At 37.4% G+C, this 17,204-nt stretch overlaps 1 protein-coding gene across 4 annotated transcripts in view; it reads right to left on the bottom strand.

Moving 5' to 3' along the window:
* The window catches only part of syk (spleen tyrosine kinase), a 34,879-nt gene that overhangs the window by 11,828 nt on the left and 5,847 nt on the right, over positions 1 to 17,204 (bottom strand). For 2 of the 4 annotated variants that reach the window (XM_067483249.1, XM_067483251.1), the window contains exons 1-6: positions 15,846 to 15,995; positions 15,665 to 15,751; positions 9,893 to 10,350; positions 9,020 to 9,180; positions 1,236 to 1,374; positions 73 to 154 (exon numbers count right to left, since the gene is read on the bottom strand). In XM_067483249.1, the coding sequence (XP_067339350.1) occupies positions 73 to 154; positions 1,236 to 1,374; positions 9,020 to 9,180; positions 9,893 to 10,294 (784 nt within the window). In that variant the 5' untranslated portion in view covers positions 10,295 to 10,350; positions 15,665 to 15,751; positions 15,846 to 15,995. Of the gene's footprint in view, positions 1 to 72; positions 155 to 1,235; positions 1,375 to 9,019; positions 9,181 to 9,892; positions 10,351 to 15,664; positions 15,752 to 15,845; positions 15,997 to 17,204 lie in introns of those variants that run through there. The other 2 variants (XM_067483252.1, XM_067483250.1) reach the window with 2 other exon arrangements.

Here is a 17,204-nt window from a genome sequence, read left to right as displayed (position 1 = left end):
AACCCGATTTCAACATATGGTATAGCTATTGCTTACAGTAGGTACATGTCAGTTAGTTGTGAACATTTTTACCGCTTTCTCCATCAGGTCTTGGACAGGGCTCTCTTAATACTCGCAGCAGGCCATCTGGTTTGTATGAGTAGTGCTCCACCAACTGTGATGAAGAGAGTAGCGATTACAGTACATGCACCAATGACAACACAAGAATTAAGAGTCTTGAACATTTTCTATACGCAAGACCAAAACATAAAAGATTCGGTCCAAATCTGGGGGAGAAGCTGAGAAGCACAGGAATTACAATGACATTTTTGTCAACATTTTTTTCTAGGTATGTGGATATTTTACAGAAATAGTTCAGCATGTTGCTAATGATGGGTTTGTTGTAAAGAACAACATCATTGGTTCTTACATTTAATTAAATAAACCATACAACACACAAACATGGAACATATTAATTTTAAGAAAAAATTACATATTAAACGAATGAAAGTCAGTAGAAAAAAAGATCTAAGGTCTTGTGTTTAGTCTGGGCACAAACAAAAAGTAAAAATGGCATTTTGTGGTTTTGGGGACAGCTAGTTCCTGGCAAACAACAGCTGGGTGCAGTGACTGCGTCCAGCTTCCTCAAGTCATTTCACTGAGCTGTGGCACATCCACATCAAAACCTCTGTTCACCTACATTTACAATAATATTGTAATTACATGTGGTGTTTTTTTAAGTGTTTTTATGATTTTAACTATTCTAAAGTTGAAATTTGTATCTTGATGTTTTTCTGACAAATTATGTAACTAATGATTTGATTAGAAATGTAATGAAACGGTAATCAGTTTCATTACATTTGATATTTTTCTGCCTACTGTATATTCTGTATATTCCTGGCACTGTGAAGAAAGCAGCATTGAGACCATTCAATAGGCTGAAAACATTACTTAAGAACAGTTCCATGAATAATGTGTGGATTGTTTTTGTGTTTAGTCAGAAAATCAAGAAGCTGAGTTAAAACTGAACTTTGTAGCTGGAAATTAAAATCATCTGTGGCAATAGTCAACTATTGGATTATTTCTGAATTCCAGAGAGCATCAAAGTGCTCAGTGCATTTTAAAATAGCTTCCATAATGGACATGTGTAATTATAATGACTAAAGTGCATCATAGAATTATTTCTAAAAGAACAAAATGGTTGTCAGTGAATAAGCAGTGATCCAAGCATGACATATGAAAATGATTGTGTTAACCTGCCACAGGGTGTCAAACTTCTTGCCATCTGGAATAGAGAGCTTGTTGGCCCTGTCCTTGTCAATGCGGTAATGCATGACCTGTCCTTCATGAAGTAAACACAGAGCATAGGAACTGTTCAAATCTCTCTGTCGAATCCTGTGCACACAAGAAGAGACAATAATGGAGGAAATAGGACAAAGTCACCAAGAAGAAGAAGGATGTAAAAAAACATACAATGGAAGTGAAGGATTTTACATTGTGGGTCAGTGTTTACTTTCTGGATATCAATTTAAGATTATCAGATCAACAGTTATCAAAAGGACAATTCTCATATGAGTCTTTAATCGGATAATGGAGAACAGACTCCCTCCTATAAAAAGTAAATGACAAACTGAGACTGTGACTACATTACAGGTGGATTTCAGCTCACCTGTGAAGAATTTTGAATAAATAGATTTGAATCTAATTTGGAAAATGTTAATATGTTAATATGTAGAGTTCGGGTTGATGATTATTAGCAGTTATTAACAAATGTTCAGATGTTATTGCTACTATTTTAGAAGCTACCTGGCTAACTGAGTAATCGTGTGTGGTGCAGAAGCCCCTTGGGCTACTTTCTGGTGCCTGTGTGATGGACAGTCTTCAAACCTTCCCATGGGTAGTGGACTTTTTTAGTTTTTGTCTTCTGTATGATGTGGGAACAAGTAAAAGACACTCTTTGCAATCTCTTCTCTTAAAGGTTCATGACAAGTGGACACTCTTAATTTGATCTTTTTTTTTTAACAGTAGTAGTAGTTTAAAGTAGCTCTAGTTAACCAAACTGCATTTCTCCATAGAGTAGCTTTGCTTTAGTTTAACTGGGAGGTAGGTGTAAGGTAATTGGCATCTTGCTGTGCTTTAAACACAGGCACAGACCTACTTTATGTGAGGCCGAATGCATTTCCCCATAGAGCCTCTGGGTGGTAATCACGTGCAGGTATGCAAACTGATTTCAGTGATCCCGTACAACAGTTTCAGTTCAAGCATTCTACCAGTCAGGAAAAGTATGTTTAAACAAATGATGGATGGATTGTACTTCATTTTAAAGTAATAAGTAATAAAGTCAGTAATAAAAACTTTTTTATTTCCATAAATTTCCATTTTGTCCTTTTACTTCACTGGGTAAGACTAAATGCTCTTTAAATTGCAGCTGCAGTTTCTCATTACAACATATAATCAACACATCAATTATGATGTATTATTAATGATTGATTACTACCTGGCACTAAAAAATGTCTCCACAATTACAAGCTGCAATACCAATAAATCAACAGCTCTCGGCTTGTCAGGGATTGTCGCATTGGAACGTGTACCGCATGTTGATTTGGCATGGCCTTTTATGGCGAATTCCCTTCCTGCTACAACCCCTCCCATTTTATCCGGGCTCGGGATTGGTGGTGGGCGGGGCCACACCTCTTGGGGTGGGATTCGAACCTTATTGGCATTACCATAGGCCCCACTGCAGTTGTGTTTCTCTGGTGTGTAACCCCGAGCACTCGGTTTGTTCTATAGCTTCAAACTAAAGAGTCAATTAATAAATAGAAGAAACTTGATGAAGTGCTTCTCTGTACATCAATTAAACTTAACAGGACCTATACAAGGCACATTTAGATCAAATCTGGACTAGACCTGTACATTCATGTTATCAAAGATGTGGGACATAAATAGCAGTAGCAGTTCTACCAGTGGAGAACATGTTAAGTACTGTTTTTTGGCCGTTTTGGCTCATCCCATAAGTTCAGGGTCGCCACAGCAGATCATTTCAGAGTTTTTATGCCAGATATCCTTCCTGACACAGTCCTCCCCAATTTTCTACCCAGCTTGGGACCGGCACTGCACGGCTGGGGATGGAGGCTGCTGGGGGCTCAGTTTCTTGCCCAGGGACACTTCAACATGTGGTTGGGAAGAGCTCACACTCACACTTTTAATGTACTTGAGTTTTGTGTTGGTGTCTCTGGTTTCAACACCGTTTGCTACATCTATTGTGTAAGAGTGAGCAGTTACAGGCAGTTTAAGGGGAATGTAAAATCTGAACATGGCAACAAAGGCTAATATAACATTATTTTTAATATGGTCTGTTAATATAATGCTAAATAAATTATGCAACTTTTCATAAAAAGAAATTATCTTGACAAAGATCAAAAATAAACCATACAGGAAATACATTTTCGTTACAAGAAGAGTTGATTTAAAGACCCTGGATGCAAGACATGATGTGTCTTTGAAGAACATAATTTATATCGCTTCTTCACCACTTCTTCACTGCCTATATACGGCTTATCAGGGCTCATGGTTTATGGCTTCATACTTTGGTGTTGGATGCACCTTTATAACATTTCAACCTTTTAAGTGGCAGCTTTAAAACAAAGTTCTTTCTAGGGTTGTTATAAAATCACTCTCACTTGAAAAAGTCGGGCTACGTTTTGCACACAGTGTTTATGAGCATTTGTGTATTAATTTATCTATTTATTTATTTCTACCATGTTGAGCTTTTTGTAATTTTTGAATATAGAAATACATTTTGAATAGTATCAAGATCACAGACATAAAAAGTAACACACATGTCAAGTTCCCCTAACCAAGCTTGTCTTTTTGCATTCGTTTGTAAAATGTACAACGATTAGACGGAGGTGATATGGACACAAGTTTATAATGATGAAATACTGCCTGCTTCCTAAACTGAGCATGTCTGTATTTGTGCTGAGTTATTTATACTGTACTGTAAAACTGTAAAAGCAGTCAGCTGAACCTGCCAAATGGCTTGATTCAAGAACATGCAACAGTAAATGTTTAATTTCTCTTGGTTTCTTTTTTTTATTCCTTCTCAGTCCATCTGTTCCATGTGAGTAAAAACTGAACCTTACATTATGATGCTCTTTGTCAGCTCTCATGGTTTAGTTCCTCTAAACCCTTGTGCATAAGCTGAAGTCATAAAACAGGCTTCTTGCTTTTTTTGTGGTTGAGGTTTCACTGGGGAAATTTGGTCTTGTACCATCAGTAGTTCTGGATATACCCCTGTTGCAATAGCTTTTTAACACAGTAAATGTGCATCAGGGGATTTAAGGTTAAGCATAAAAAATGGGGTTTAATGTGGTTTAAAAGAACAGGTTTTTTTAATCCTAACTATAGTCTGAAACATTTTTATAAAACAAGCAAGAAAACAACTATTATAGAAATCTGAAATGATTGAAGTATTTATAATAATGTTGCTCTAAGGGAGCCAGGGCCAAAACGTTGGAAGGCAGAATTTAGCCATGTGAGCATGTTGTCTGAAATATTTTCATAAGAAGGTGTTAAAAATGATATCAAGGGTGTTTCAGTGGAAAAATGTTCCTTTTACATGCTTCAAGAGAAAAGGGTCAGAATAGACACGTCTTGCCCTGCTGTCATTCTTCCTCTTGTGTGGCTACTTCAGGAAGTCCTTTGCAAACTGCCAGAGCGGAAACTACTGAGTGCATGTGTGTGCTGGTCTTGCTTAGCTGCTATAAATACATCACACTTACTTTGTTCAAATGTAACAAAAGAAGACAAAAGCGTTTGAAATATTTAAGATAGTGAATTAAACACATTATAATGTACTATAGAACTTTTGTTCTGCTGTCAGAAGCTAGAGAAGCTCTCACTGCCCTAAAAAAAGAAAACAACATTTCTGTAAGATGTTTCATTTTGTATCACTTTGTGGTAAGAATAGCAGAAGTAATGCGGAGTCTAGTCAAGTCTAGTCAATTAACAAGCATTAGTTCAAAAAACACTTAACCTTATAAAACACACTAAACCTGCAGGAAGACAGTAGGACTGTAATATGGACCATCTGTCTAAATATAGCAAAATGTGTCACAAAAGAGACAAACAAAATACATTTGAGCAAGCAGATAAAGTGACAGGCTAACAGTCTCATTGTACACTGTATATATTGCTCAACTCTTCTCCACATGGTGATCAATGTCTAATTTTAAGCTCCGCTCAGAAAGGACAGAGGTTTAAGTAGGTTCAAGAGCAATTTCTCCTGCTGTGTTCTTTCTACTAAATGAAATAGTGCATAGATGATTCACTGTTGCATTTTTAATGATTTTGAACACCCCACCATGTAAAATCCAGTGGAAATGCAGGAGCAGGATAAACTTGAATCAAAGCTGATGCCACACAGTATTCTGTATACTGATTAGATTAGTCAGTGTCTCAATTATTTTGGCTTTGTCAAAGTTAAAGTTACACTGATGGTTTTGATACAATGCCTGTTTTGTGAATTTATTTTGTTTTCGTTGCTGGTTTGAGAGAAAGGTGATAAAGGTGGAAAGGTCTCACTGTGAACAGATGACATTTAACACGACTGTGGCTCCCAGTGCCGGACGCAACCCTCCGGGCTTTGACTGGCACTGGGATATTAGAGGCTCTATTAGGAGTCTAGCCACTTTAACATATAGCCGGGACTGGGGATCAAACCACTAGCCCTGTGGTCCATGGACAATATTGCATTTGTATTTGAATGATGATGCTGATCCTACAGATGCAAAGACAGATAAACTGTATATAGCTGTAAGAAAGAAATAGAGCATATAGAAAAGTAAGGAAACAGCCAATGTTGTGTTGTGTACTGCAATGAAGACAATCATTGGTCTTGACTCTGAGACTCCTGTTCAAACACATGTGGTCAGTGATCCACAGATTGTCAGGTACTTATAAAAAAGATCTATAGCCGTTTTCCATCCAACATAAGCAGACACAACTGAAAAAACTACTGAAAACATAACTCCTATGCAATTAAAAAAAACTTCCCGAACTGGCAGCTACATCTTACGAAACCGAAACATTTCTTCTCATAGCGCTTTGGTTTCAATATCATTTTTCTAAGTTACATTTTTATTTTTTTTGCTTGTACCACAGGTGTAAGTCACTTTGGATAAAAGCTTCTGAAAATGAATGAATGTGTAGTTGTCTTTAAAAGAATTATTTACTGTTATACATTTTACTGCATTTTCCCATTATTTTAAAATCGACTCTTCTTTCATAATTAATTTAAATAAAAAACTGAGATCTCTTATTTACAAAAGTACTCGGACCTTTACATTCGCCACACAATAAATAGGCAGTGTCGGTGCACTGTCACCTCCAGGTCTCTCAAGGTGCTCTGGAAGATTGAAGTCACTCAAGGACAGTAAGAGACTTGTTTGCTTTGGATCATGGTCAGGATGAACCATTGTCCCAGTCTCAGATCTCAAATACTCTAGAGGATTTCTACTTGGCCCCATTCATTTTTATTTAAGTGAGAAGACGCATTGTAATCTGATAAGTGAATATTATCAATATGATGTAGTATTTAAACCCTACAAAGAGGCCTGCTTGGGCCGCGGATGGATCACACACTAAACAGAGGACTTTCACACAGGATACTAGAGGTCGAGTCAAGTGTGAAACAACAACTGCTGTTACAACAGTCATGTAGCATAAGACACATAAACATGACAATAATGAAGTAGTGATTTTTAAGACAGACCACAACTTATTTACTAAACATCTTCATTGAGTCCCTTAGGTAAATCTAATCTACCCCTGATTTTTTTGTGCCTAACTCTAACCACACCACTGTGTGTCCACAGTTAAAATGTGTGTTAAAGTGGGTGCTATTTTGGCTCCATTTTAAGTAATGGTATCTGCCAACAACTGTGGGAGTTAGAAGACTAAGAGACCAAACCAGCTGTGGCTTCTGTCTAGCTACTCAACAATGAAGGCCTTGTTAATGGAATGTACCTAAGATGTTCTATAAAGTTCTCCCATTTCTGCACACAACTTTTGAAGTTCCTATAGAATGACTCCTGGGTAAATACCAAGCTTTAGAAGTTTTCAACCCTTGTCCAGATCTGAAGTCATAGTATTTGGGCCCAAAAACCTCACAAATATGCTGTTCAACCATATTGTTACTCTAGATGGCATAAGTCTGGCCTCCAGTACTACTGCAAGGAACCTTGGAGTTATTTTTGACCAGGATTTGTTCTTTACCTCACATATAAAACAAATCTCTAGAACAGCCTACTTCCACCTACGGAACATTGCCAAAATTAGGAGCATCCTGTCTCAAAGTGATGCCGAAAAACTGGTCCATGCATTTGTTACCTCTAGGTTGGACTACTGTAATTCCCTACTTTCAGGATGCCCCAGTAACTCCCTAAAGAGCCTGCAATTAATCCAAAATGCTGCAGCAAGAGTGCTGACTGGAACTAGCAAGAGAGATCATATTTCACCTTCACTAGCTTCTCTCCATTGGCTTCCCATTAAATGTAGAATAGAATTTAAAACCCTGCTTCTTACATATAAAGCTCTGAATGGTCAGGCTCCATCATATTTAGAAGACCTCATAGCACCATATCATCCCAGTAGACCACTTCGCTCTCAGAATGCAGGCCTACTTGTGGTTCCCAGAATTTCCAAAGGTAGAATGGGAGGTAGAGCCTTTAGCTATCAAGCTCCTCTCCTGTGGAACCATCTCCCAGTTCAGATTCGGGAAGCAGACACCCTCTCTACTTTTAAGTCTAGGCTTAAAAACTTCCTCTATAATACAGCATATAGTTATTTATAGTTATGCTGCTATTGCCTTAGACTGCTGGGGGACCCACCCCCCGATGCACTGAGCTCCTTTCCTCCTCTTGACCATCTCTTCTCTCCTCTCCTCTCACCCAACAATTGTCACTACTGTATGACTCTGTGTGTTTTCTCCCGTAGTTGTCTTTGTCCTTCTCTGGCTCCCTCTCTCTGTCCCTTTCTGCAGGTGTCCACAGCTTGGGAGCCGTGTGTTTTCCAGTGTGCAGCTACAGATCCTACCAACCTGCCCAATGTTTTTTTGTTGCTTTTGTTGCTCTTTTCTGTTCTCTCTTGACTTTTCACTAACCTTAACCAGTCAAAGAGAGTTTTTCCTCTCCACTGTTGCCTAGGGCTTGCTTAAGTGGGAATTGTTGGGTTCTCTCTATACATCTTTATTGTCTTGACTTTATTTTGTAAATTGCGTTGAGATGAGTTTGTTGTGAATTGGCGCTGTATAAATAAAGTTGAATTGAATTTAAATCTTAACTAAAAACAAACTATAACATTAAAATTTTAAGATTGTAAAAATGTTTTCTTGCCAGACCAGTATCTTCAAGTTTATACAACAGGTGACCAAAACACAAATCAAATTATTTTTTATTGATTATCAAACTATTTTAACCATTATAACTATTATAACTATTAGTACAGATGTTGATATGTAGTTCAGTACTCTTCAGTGCTGAAAAGCAGTTATGTAGTACCTGCATAATACAGGGCTAATGTAAGGGGTGGTAGAATATGTCCAAGTACAAGACTCCTAATAGAACTCCAAGAACCCCTAATATCCCAGTGCCGGTCCAAGCCCGGTAGAAATTGGGGAGGGTTGCGCCAGGAAGGGCATCCTGTGTAAAAAATGTGCCCAATCAAAACTATTGAACTGCTGTGGCTACCGTAAATGTACGGGGGGAAAAGTAACAATAACAATAAACACTTTTCTGATAGGAATTTGCTTTGATGTTTTCTCCTTGACTTAGATTTTTGCTGCCTTGTACCTCACTTTTAAGTCTCTTTGGATAAAAGCATCTGCTAAATGACTAAATGTAAATGTAAATGTGAATATTTGAAGTTTGCAAGACTCTTGCAATTGTGGAAATAACTGGTTCATATTTGGAAACACATGTCATCATTCATTTTATCACTTGTGTAAACACAGCCCAGAAAACACTTACAGGAAAATACTTACAGGAATTTCCCATTTGCACGGGATCCACTTTGAAGCCTGGACTCAGAGTCCTCTCGTGTAATTGATCCATGAAACCAGGGCATTCTCTCATGTGCAGTGGTGGCAATGAGCTTCTCCAGCCGAGGCCTCTGGCTGATGATGGCCTGCTCAAGAGCTGCCCCCTGCACACATGCATGATCTATGAGCTCATGTCTCCAATAGCCAGATACCGTATATTACTCGCTTTAACTGGCTTTTAACTTGCTTATTGGAAATTCATTTGGCTGATAGTGGGCCTTGATGTAAGAACCAGTGAAACAAATGATTGCCACGCATGTGATTTCTCATACTCAGAATACTTTACACTACACACAATCTTAATTTATGAGTGTTCCAAACCTATCATATAAGTCTTGAACAGACATGTTGTTGACATTGTAATTACAGCATCTTAATCTTAATACATTTAAAGGAATTGAAACCAAATGTATTTTAATTACAAATATATGCACTATATCACACACCTAAGTAAGTAAGTGTTAGTGAACAAAACAATCAGGCGGAAGGTGGAGGAGTTGCCCCCATATTAATGTCCAGGTGCCCAGATAAAATAACAATAGGCTTATTATTGAAGTTATTATGTGTGCATCATGCAGTCTACAGCATTTAGTTTCTGTTCTGGCTCCTTCCCAATTTACAGGGCAGGGAATGGGGTAGGTAACTATGGAGATGCGCTCTCTCCGGAGATATGAATCGTGGTGATGCATTCATTTACTGTAAATACAAACTAACACACCTGTCTTATTTATAGATAGATAGACAGACAGAACAGATAAAGTATCATTCGAGATATTCTAAATGGCCCAATACTTAATGGATCGAGTTGTAACTAACCTGCAGATTCCAGGTCTGCTTTACATACTCCCGAATCAATTTTTCCTTCAGGTCCTCAAACGGGCCCACCTTTGGCTGCATGTTCTTAGGCCTGTTGCAGGGTTTCTTCAGCAGACACACAAGGCCATCCATCTCCTGGGAGTGGTAATCAATCACATCCACCGGGCTCCTGTGGCTTTTACCACCAGCAATAGCATATGTTTCGTTGGGTTCTCTTTCAATAGTGTAGTGGTAGCAGCGGCCTGAATGCGATACAGACAGTGCAAAGCCTCCAAGATAGTTTCGGCTTTGCCTTAGGAGAAACAAGCCAGTTCCCGTGCCTGCCTGCCGTAGGTAGTCCTCAGCCTCCTCCCTGGTAATGTTGCCATAGAAAAATGGCAGTGTATTCACGGTGTCAGCCATTTTGCTTACTGGACGATGGCTCCTTCACAGGTTCAGCCACCTTGGAGGAAATGTATCTAAAAACAACAAGTGGAACCAGATGGAATCAGAATCATCATTTGTCTAGATTTAGATTAAAACATTACAAGTTAATATATGACCAAATGGTCATTTCTGCCATTTTCCTTTTACAGATGTAATTCAGAGTCTGTCATGATGTGTGGGGAAATGGGATTTATCCATTGCCTAGTTTTCCACAATTTGAGATTTGTAATTCAAAAAGTTATGTGGTTAACTGAGCATTCTCAGGTTTATTTCAGAGCTTTTTTTTTAACTCCCAGTCCCCCTTTTCAGGGATCCATAGTGGGAAGCAGCAAAAGTGTGTTTGCTGGTTGAAGTACGCATGTTTAGTAGTTTACCGCATATATGATGTTCCCTTTTTAACACACAAGTTACATGATTTCATGAGTCAGTCCAATATTTCTCCCTTTTTGTTTTATGGTAAAATGTTACATAGAGCGGGGGGCTGGATTGTGTGTTGTTTCAAGTGCTGGTGAAACAGTGAACAGTCAAATACAATCAGGAACGTCCCCTTGGAGGTAATAATTTAGATGTTTAAAGGTAATAAGATTCCAAAACACAGCACAGGGAATAATATTATGCACAGACAAAATTGTGCAAGTGAGGGAAGTTAACCTGTTCGCAGCTGTGTCATTTTTAGTCATGACAATGCTAAGTTAACTACCAAAAAGTCCATGGTTACGTTACAAAATAATCCAGTTTGCATGTACATCATTGACCAACACATGAGGTTGCTGAATGACATCACATTAGGATGTACAGAAAGTCTGAAATAGATTTGGCTTTGCTGCTATGGGCTGTGCTGGTAAGTGCATGGTCCACACAGAGCCCATCCAAATAAATAACAAGTGCTGCAGCCTGTGTGACCACTGTCTAAATCTTTGTGGTAGAAATTTATCTTAGAATTAATCATGTTGTAGTTGCTAGATTATTCAATTCAAATAAAACTAATGCAAAAGTTTAATCAGAAAAACATATTTATGTTCCCTCACTCTTTTCTCCCCGTCCACTTCTATTTCAATCAGCTGACTGTTTCCTCCACAGCCACAGCAAGGTAATCATCGTATAGCTATCAAGCTATAAATTGGTTGCCGCTCTCTGCTGTCAGTTGTCATTTCAGGGCCAGCTGGTGAAACCCTCCTCCATGGGTCTTCCATTGTGCTCACCAAAACCCTGCCAACCTCTCCTCAGCATCACTATGGATCAGACTCCTGCCCTAAATCTCACCCAAAATATTATCATCTTCTTCCCTCACACAATACCTCACTGGTGCATCAGACTCTTGCATCTCTAATAAATGGTAAATGGTCCGCACTTATATACAGTAACTCATTTAAACTTATTGGTACCCAAAGCACTCTCTCACTATCTCTCTCACACACATAGCTCCCAGAGAAGTTCTCTGACCCATCCTGAATTTTCACAATGGGCTTACTTGTGGTTCCCAGAATTTCCCAAAATAGAATGGGAGGCAGAGCCTTTAGCTATCAAGCTCCTCTCCTGTGGAACCATCTCCCAGTTCAGATTCGGGAAGCAGACACCCTCTCTACTTTTAAGTCTAGAATTAAAACCTTCGTCTTTGATAAAGCTTATACTTAGTTGTAGTTATGCTTAGACTGCTGGGGGACCCACCCCCGATGCTCCTTTCGGCCTCTTGACCCCCTCTCACGCCACAGTCAGTACTGTATGACTCTGTGTGTTTTCTCCCGTAGTTGTCTTTTTCCTTTTCTGTCTCCCTCTCTCTGTCCCTTTCTGCAGGTGCCCCCAGTTTTGGAGCTGTGTGTTTTCCAGCGTGCAGCTACTGGTCCTAACAACCTGTCCGATGTTTTGTTGTTGCTTTTTGTTGCTCTTTTTCTTTTCTCTCTACACTTTCCACTCACCCCAACCGGTCAAGGCAGATGGCTGCCCACCTTGAACCTGGTTCTGCTGGAGGTTTCTTCTGTTAAAGGGAGTTTTTCCTCCAATTGTTGGGTTTTGTCTATACATCTTTATAGTCTTGACTTTATTCTGTAAAGTGCCTTCAGATGACTTTGTTGTGAATTGGCGCCATATAAATAAAGTTGAATTAAATTGAATTGAAAATTCAATTTCAAACCTCCAAACAAATTTGGAGGTTATTACATATCGAAGATAGATAAAATAAGTAATCTGTTTCAAACCAGTTTTATAAGATGTCCACAATATATCCACCCAAAGTTTGATTAATTCTTTGTGACATCTTTTTAATACGTCTTGTAACTGTTGAATTTTTCAGTATGTAAACATCTTTTAAGGACAATTTTTTGAGGTCAGTAAACAATCAAAACAGCCTTGAATCAAATATGTCTATCTATGACATGTTATAGATGTCCAAAGAGGTCCAAAATAAGTTAAATATCTTACTATCTAAATAAGATGGTCCACATGTCAAAGTATCTTCGGTTAAGGTACTTCTGGTATGTAAATATGTAAATTCAGTGTTCCTAAGACTTGCTAAAAAGCCGTTGCAAAACCTTTAATTTAGAACCTTGTAGATATGTAATGGAGGTCTAAATTTAAAAGTTACAAGACATCCCAAAACATGCTGCAAACACTTTCATTCTGGCTACACAGGGGACCTCCTTTGAAAATCTGATACAAACCTATGAACCTAGACAGCAATGTCCAGTGTAGGCCCAGTGATAAGAGCATTATTGTAACATGTAAATTGAGTGCAGACAGTGGTAAAACTTCTTGAAACACTTATTAAGACAGCACAACAGTGTAGATCTCATGGAGCCACATCCCAACAAAGATGTTTGGCTGGGGAGCGTGGCTGTAGTCCTTCAATGGCTAAACAACAAAAATTGGGTTTTAATCTTCAACAACTGCTACAACAAGCACCACAGAACTAATGCAGTATGTGGCTGCATAAGAGATGGTGATATGTTGCTAATTTTCACTATTGATTCTCCGTCTGTCTCTAACCCTTTGGAAAAGTATTATAACGAGTAATGCAACAAGTTATTTTTAACAGGGATTAATATTTTAAGTAAAGTAAAAATATTAGGTTTAAACAGAGTAATGAGGAACAAGAGATATATTACATTTTTAGGTGATGACACTGCGCATGTCCTTGTACAGTTGGGCTTTTATAACCAAGCAACAAGATGTAACTTAAGCGAGAACAAAACCACCTTCTCTGACCAGCTTTCCCTCCCCTCAGCTCTGCTGTGCTTTGCTATGTTCTATTATGGTAAATGGTAAAATGTTCTGCACTTATATAGCACTTTTCTACCTATTGGCACTCAAAGCGCTTTACACTGCTTCTTATTCACCCATTCACACTCACAATCACACACACACACCGGTGGGGGAGCTGGTATGCAGCTGGCCAACACTCACCAACTAAGTTGGGGTTCAGTGTCTTGCTCAAGGACACTTCAATATGTGACTGGAGGAGCTGGGAATTGAACCAACAACTGTGAGATTGGTGGATAACCGCTCTACCTTCCTGCGCCACAGTCTCCCTATGCTTGTGAAAAGTTACATATACTTACATGAAACATATGTATATATAAGTACTAGTTGTAATTCAGTTGTATAAACTGTACATACACTGAAGTTATGACTAGTCAAAACTTAAGACGTCTTAAATTTCAATTATTCCTAATCAATATTCCTTGTCAGAAAGTATTTCCTAAACCCCTTTTAGCATAAGAACACTAACATGATGATTATCTAAATCTGATGCAGGACTGGCACCCAATCCTTGTGTATATCAGTTCAGAATGCAACAATATTTCCTGTCATTGACAAATTGAACTTAAAAGAGCTCATAAAAAGAAGTTTGTTACTTCAGTGAATTTGTCAATAATTAGTAATCTTATTTGAATGGTATATATTAGTTCATAATCTCCTGGTACACATGATAAGCAACTTAAGCAATTAAGTGTGGTGTTACCGAGAACAATAACATCTGCCAGCTCTCACGGTGCTAAAAATTTATTCTAGCGAAATGACACATTTTTGTGTCAACAGGAAATAAGATATTTTTTACTTAATAAAATGTAATTGAAGTTATGGGTATATGCCTTTCAGCTAGTTAGAATTGTAGTTTGATGATATCTCTAATAGGCGTAGTTACAAAAAAATCCATTTTCAATGCACCACCACACTATACCGGCCTCTTTCTCCTAGTTTTTTCTACAACGTTTATGATTAGCGCAGTTTTTGAAATTGCATTGCTAATCCAGGAACAATATTTTATTAACATGGAGCATTGTTCAATCCAACACCAATTTGTCTCGATAAATAAATGATTAAATATTACCTTACCTAATCAAAGACCTTAAAGTTACATTCTTATTAATCATATTACCAAAGTCTTGATTTATGATTTTTACTGGTCACATTCTAATACTAAAATTCATTTTTAGACATTCATATTGTAATTGTGATTATAAATCAAACCTATTGCCACATCCCACAGGTGTTTTGGATCGTTTAACAAACTTAATATATCTCCACCAGCTCTAACTGTGCAGTTAAAATAATTACAGTGGGCAGTATTCATGCATGTGTCTTAAAAACTGAATACCAGCATGATTAAAAGAATTGCAGTGACGACTGATCTTAATAATGCTGCTAGCTGCATGCTGCACTCTCTCCAACCTCTCTATGACCATTGCTACGGAGGTCAATGGTATTAGGATTTTCTTCCGGAGATGAACTGTATTTTTGTATTGTTGATACAACACAGTAGCAGCGTTTGATCTCTTCATACAAGAATTAAACACTGTGATGTAATATATTGTTACATAAGACATTAAAGTACTGTAGCTACTTGAGGTGGAGCTAACTTTATACTTCATATACTGTAACATAACTAGATTCTTTAAGTCAGTGTTTGTTTGGATTATAACAGCATGTGTCAAAGTACAATATTTCCCCTAAAGCAAAGTAGAAGTATTATGTAGAAGACGTGGTTACTACAGCCATTTAAATTAGACTTAAAGGAAACTACGAAATTATTCTCTTCCTAAATTAATAAAAAGTTAAAAGATATTAGGACAATTTCTCAATAACTTAACATGATTCTATGCTGTTTTCTATTTTCTTCATTATATAATTAATTTCCTGAAATAAGGCGCAAGGAACCAGGGACATTATGTCATCATCTCTGGCAAATTCTTCCTTGTTTGATAAAAAATTAGTCACCAAAACGCGAGATAAAATATCTTGATCTGACATAAAACTCAGAGAGTCTCAGAGAGAAACGAACAGTTTTTAACTTGGATATAAACAATAATACTTTAACACTATGAAATCAAACACTAATGCTGCACTTACTGTGTACAATGTAGAGACGTACTTCCAGAGACTGTCTCTCTTCAACTATGGTTCTTTCAGTCCTTCAGCATATCAGCTGTCAACAGTCTGAACAACATGTGAAGAGGTCATCTTAAATCAAGCCAGGTCTTGGCATATAAAAATGTGCAGTGACAACCACATAAAACAAGGCAACACTCACAGTTGATCCTGACGAGCTGGTAAACCATAAGTCTGAGTACTGACATACAGTGAGGTGGTGGAGCACAGAAGCTTCCTCATTTTAACGACTTCCTTGACAATTTAATTCTTTTACTTCCTTTTTTTATTTGAGCACTGACCAGTACATCTGCTGCATGCAGGAAATTATGTGACAGCTGCAGTGACACAAATGACAGCACTAATGAGTGATGGCAACAATTTAGAGATCGTTTAGATGCGATTCACCGAATTTTTACTGAGCGACCATTGCTGACCTTCTAAATTTTATTTAAAGCAGAATACGATCACGACATTATCATAACAGCATAGTCATTACAAAATAGTGCATTTTAATCAAATTTTAACTAAAACATTTATGACATTTTAAATCTATTAGTGTAAGATTTTGAGTTTCATATGGTAAAATTAGGTTTGTCGGTTTGTTTGTTTGTTTTGCTTGCTGATTTTTAAAAAATTGCATTTACACCTTTTTTTCTTATGTGATTAATTCTAACTAATAATTATATGGTTAACCTTGTTTTAACTTAACTTAAGCCTTTAAACGATTGATATATTAATTAATACAATCAAATTATAACATGTTGTTACTTAGTTTTGTATTTGAACAAAATGCATCCATATTCTACTCACATATTATATTTAGGGACTGCTTTAGGAATTTGTTGTTCTGTCCTATCTACAGTGTCACTTAAAGATACCTCAGTCTAGTTTATGTTGATTGTGTGTGTGTCTGAGCATGTTTATCACTCAGGAAGTAGTGGTAGCTGGCTTTGGTGTGTTTCACACTCTCAACACACTGTCAGTAGAACACACACTACCAGTGAAGCTGCAATGTTGGACCTTGTTAAGATTTAAGATTAGCTTGCACAAAATGACCTTCTCGCCGAGCAATTCTAGTAAAGCATATCCTCACAAATATACAAAAGTGTCATTTCTCACAAATGTTCACACTGTTTATGTAGCCACCATTTTCATTTAATCCTGTTCTTACTTTACTGTCTGTACTACTCTTCACCATTTCAGATACGTATTTGAATCACTGGTGTCATTACATTTTTTTAGCATAATTGTTTTTTTTATACTTTTCTTGTTTTAGATTAACCAAACCATAAGTCAGGCATTAGGTTTAATGCTAACCAAGACAGTTAATAAATAAATCAAACTGTGCATAATTTTTTTTTTTTTTTGTGAGTTTTCTTTTTGAAAATTGTTATAGAGTAAATAACGTAATAAAAATAAATTACTAAAATTAATCATATGCCCTAGGGATAATAAAAATTACTACATAAGCAGATCCTGTTATCAGGGTCTATAATAAAAACTCCATAATAAGCTCTTA

The sequence above is a fragment of the Channa argus genome, chromosome 18 (genome assembly GCF_033026475.1).
Source record: "Channa argus isolate prfri chromosome 18, Channa argus male v1.0, whole genome shotgun sequence".
Classification (NCBI taxonomy): Eukaryota; Metazoa; Chordata; class Actinopteri; order Anabantiformes; family Channidae; genus Channa; species Channa argus.
The sequence above is the reverse complement of the archived record's forward strand: the minus strand, read 5'-3'. Positions and strand labels throughout refer to the sequence as shown.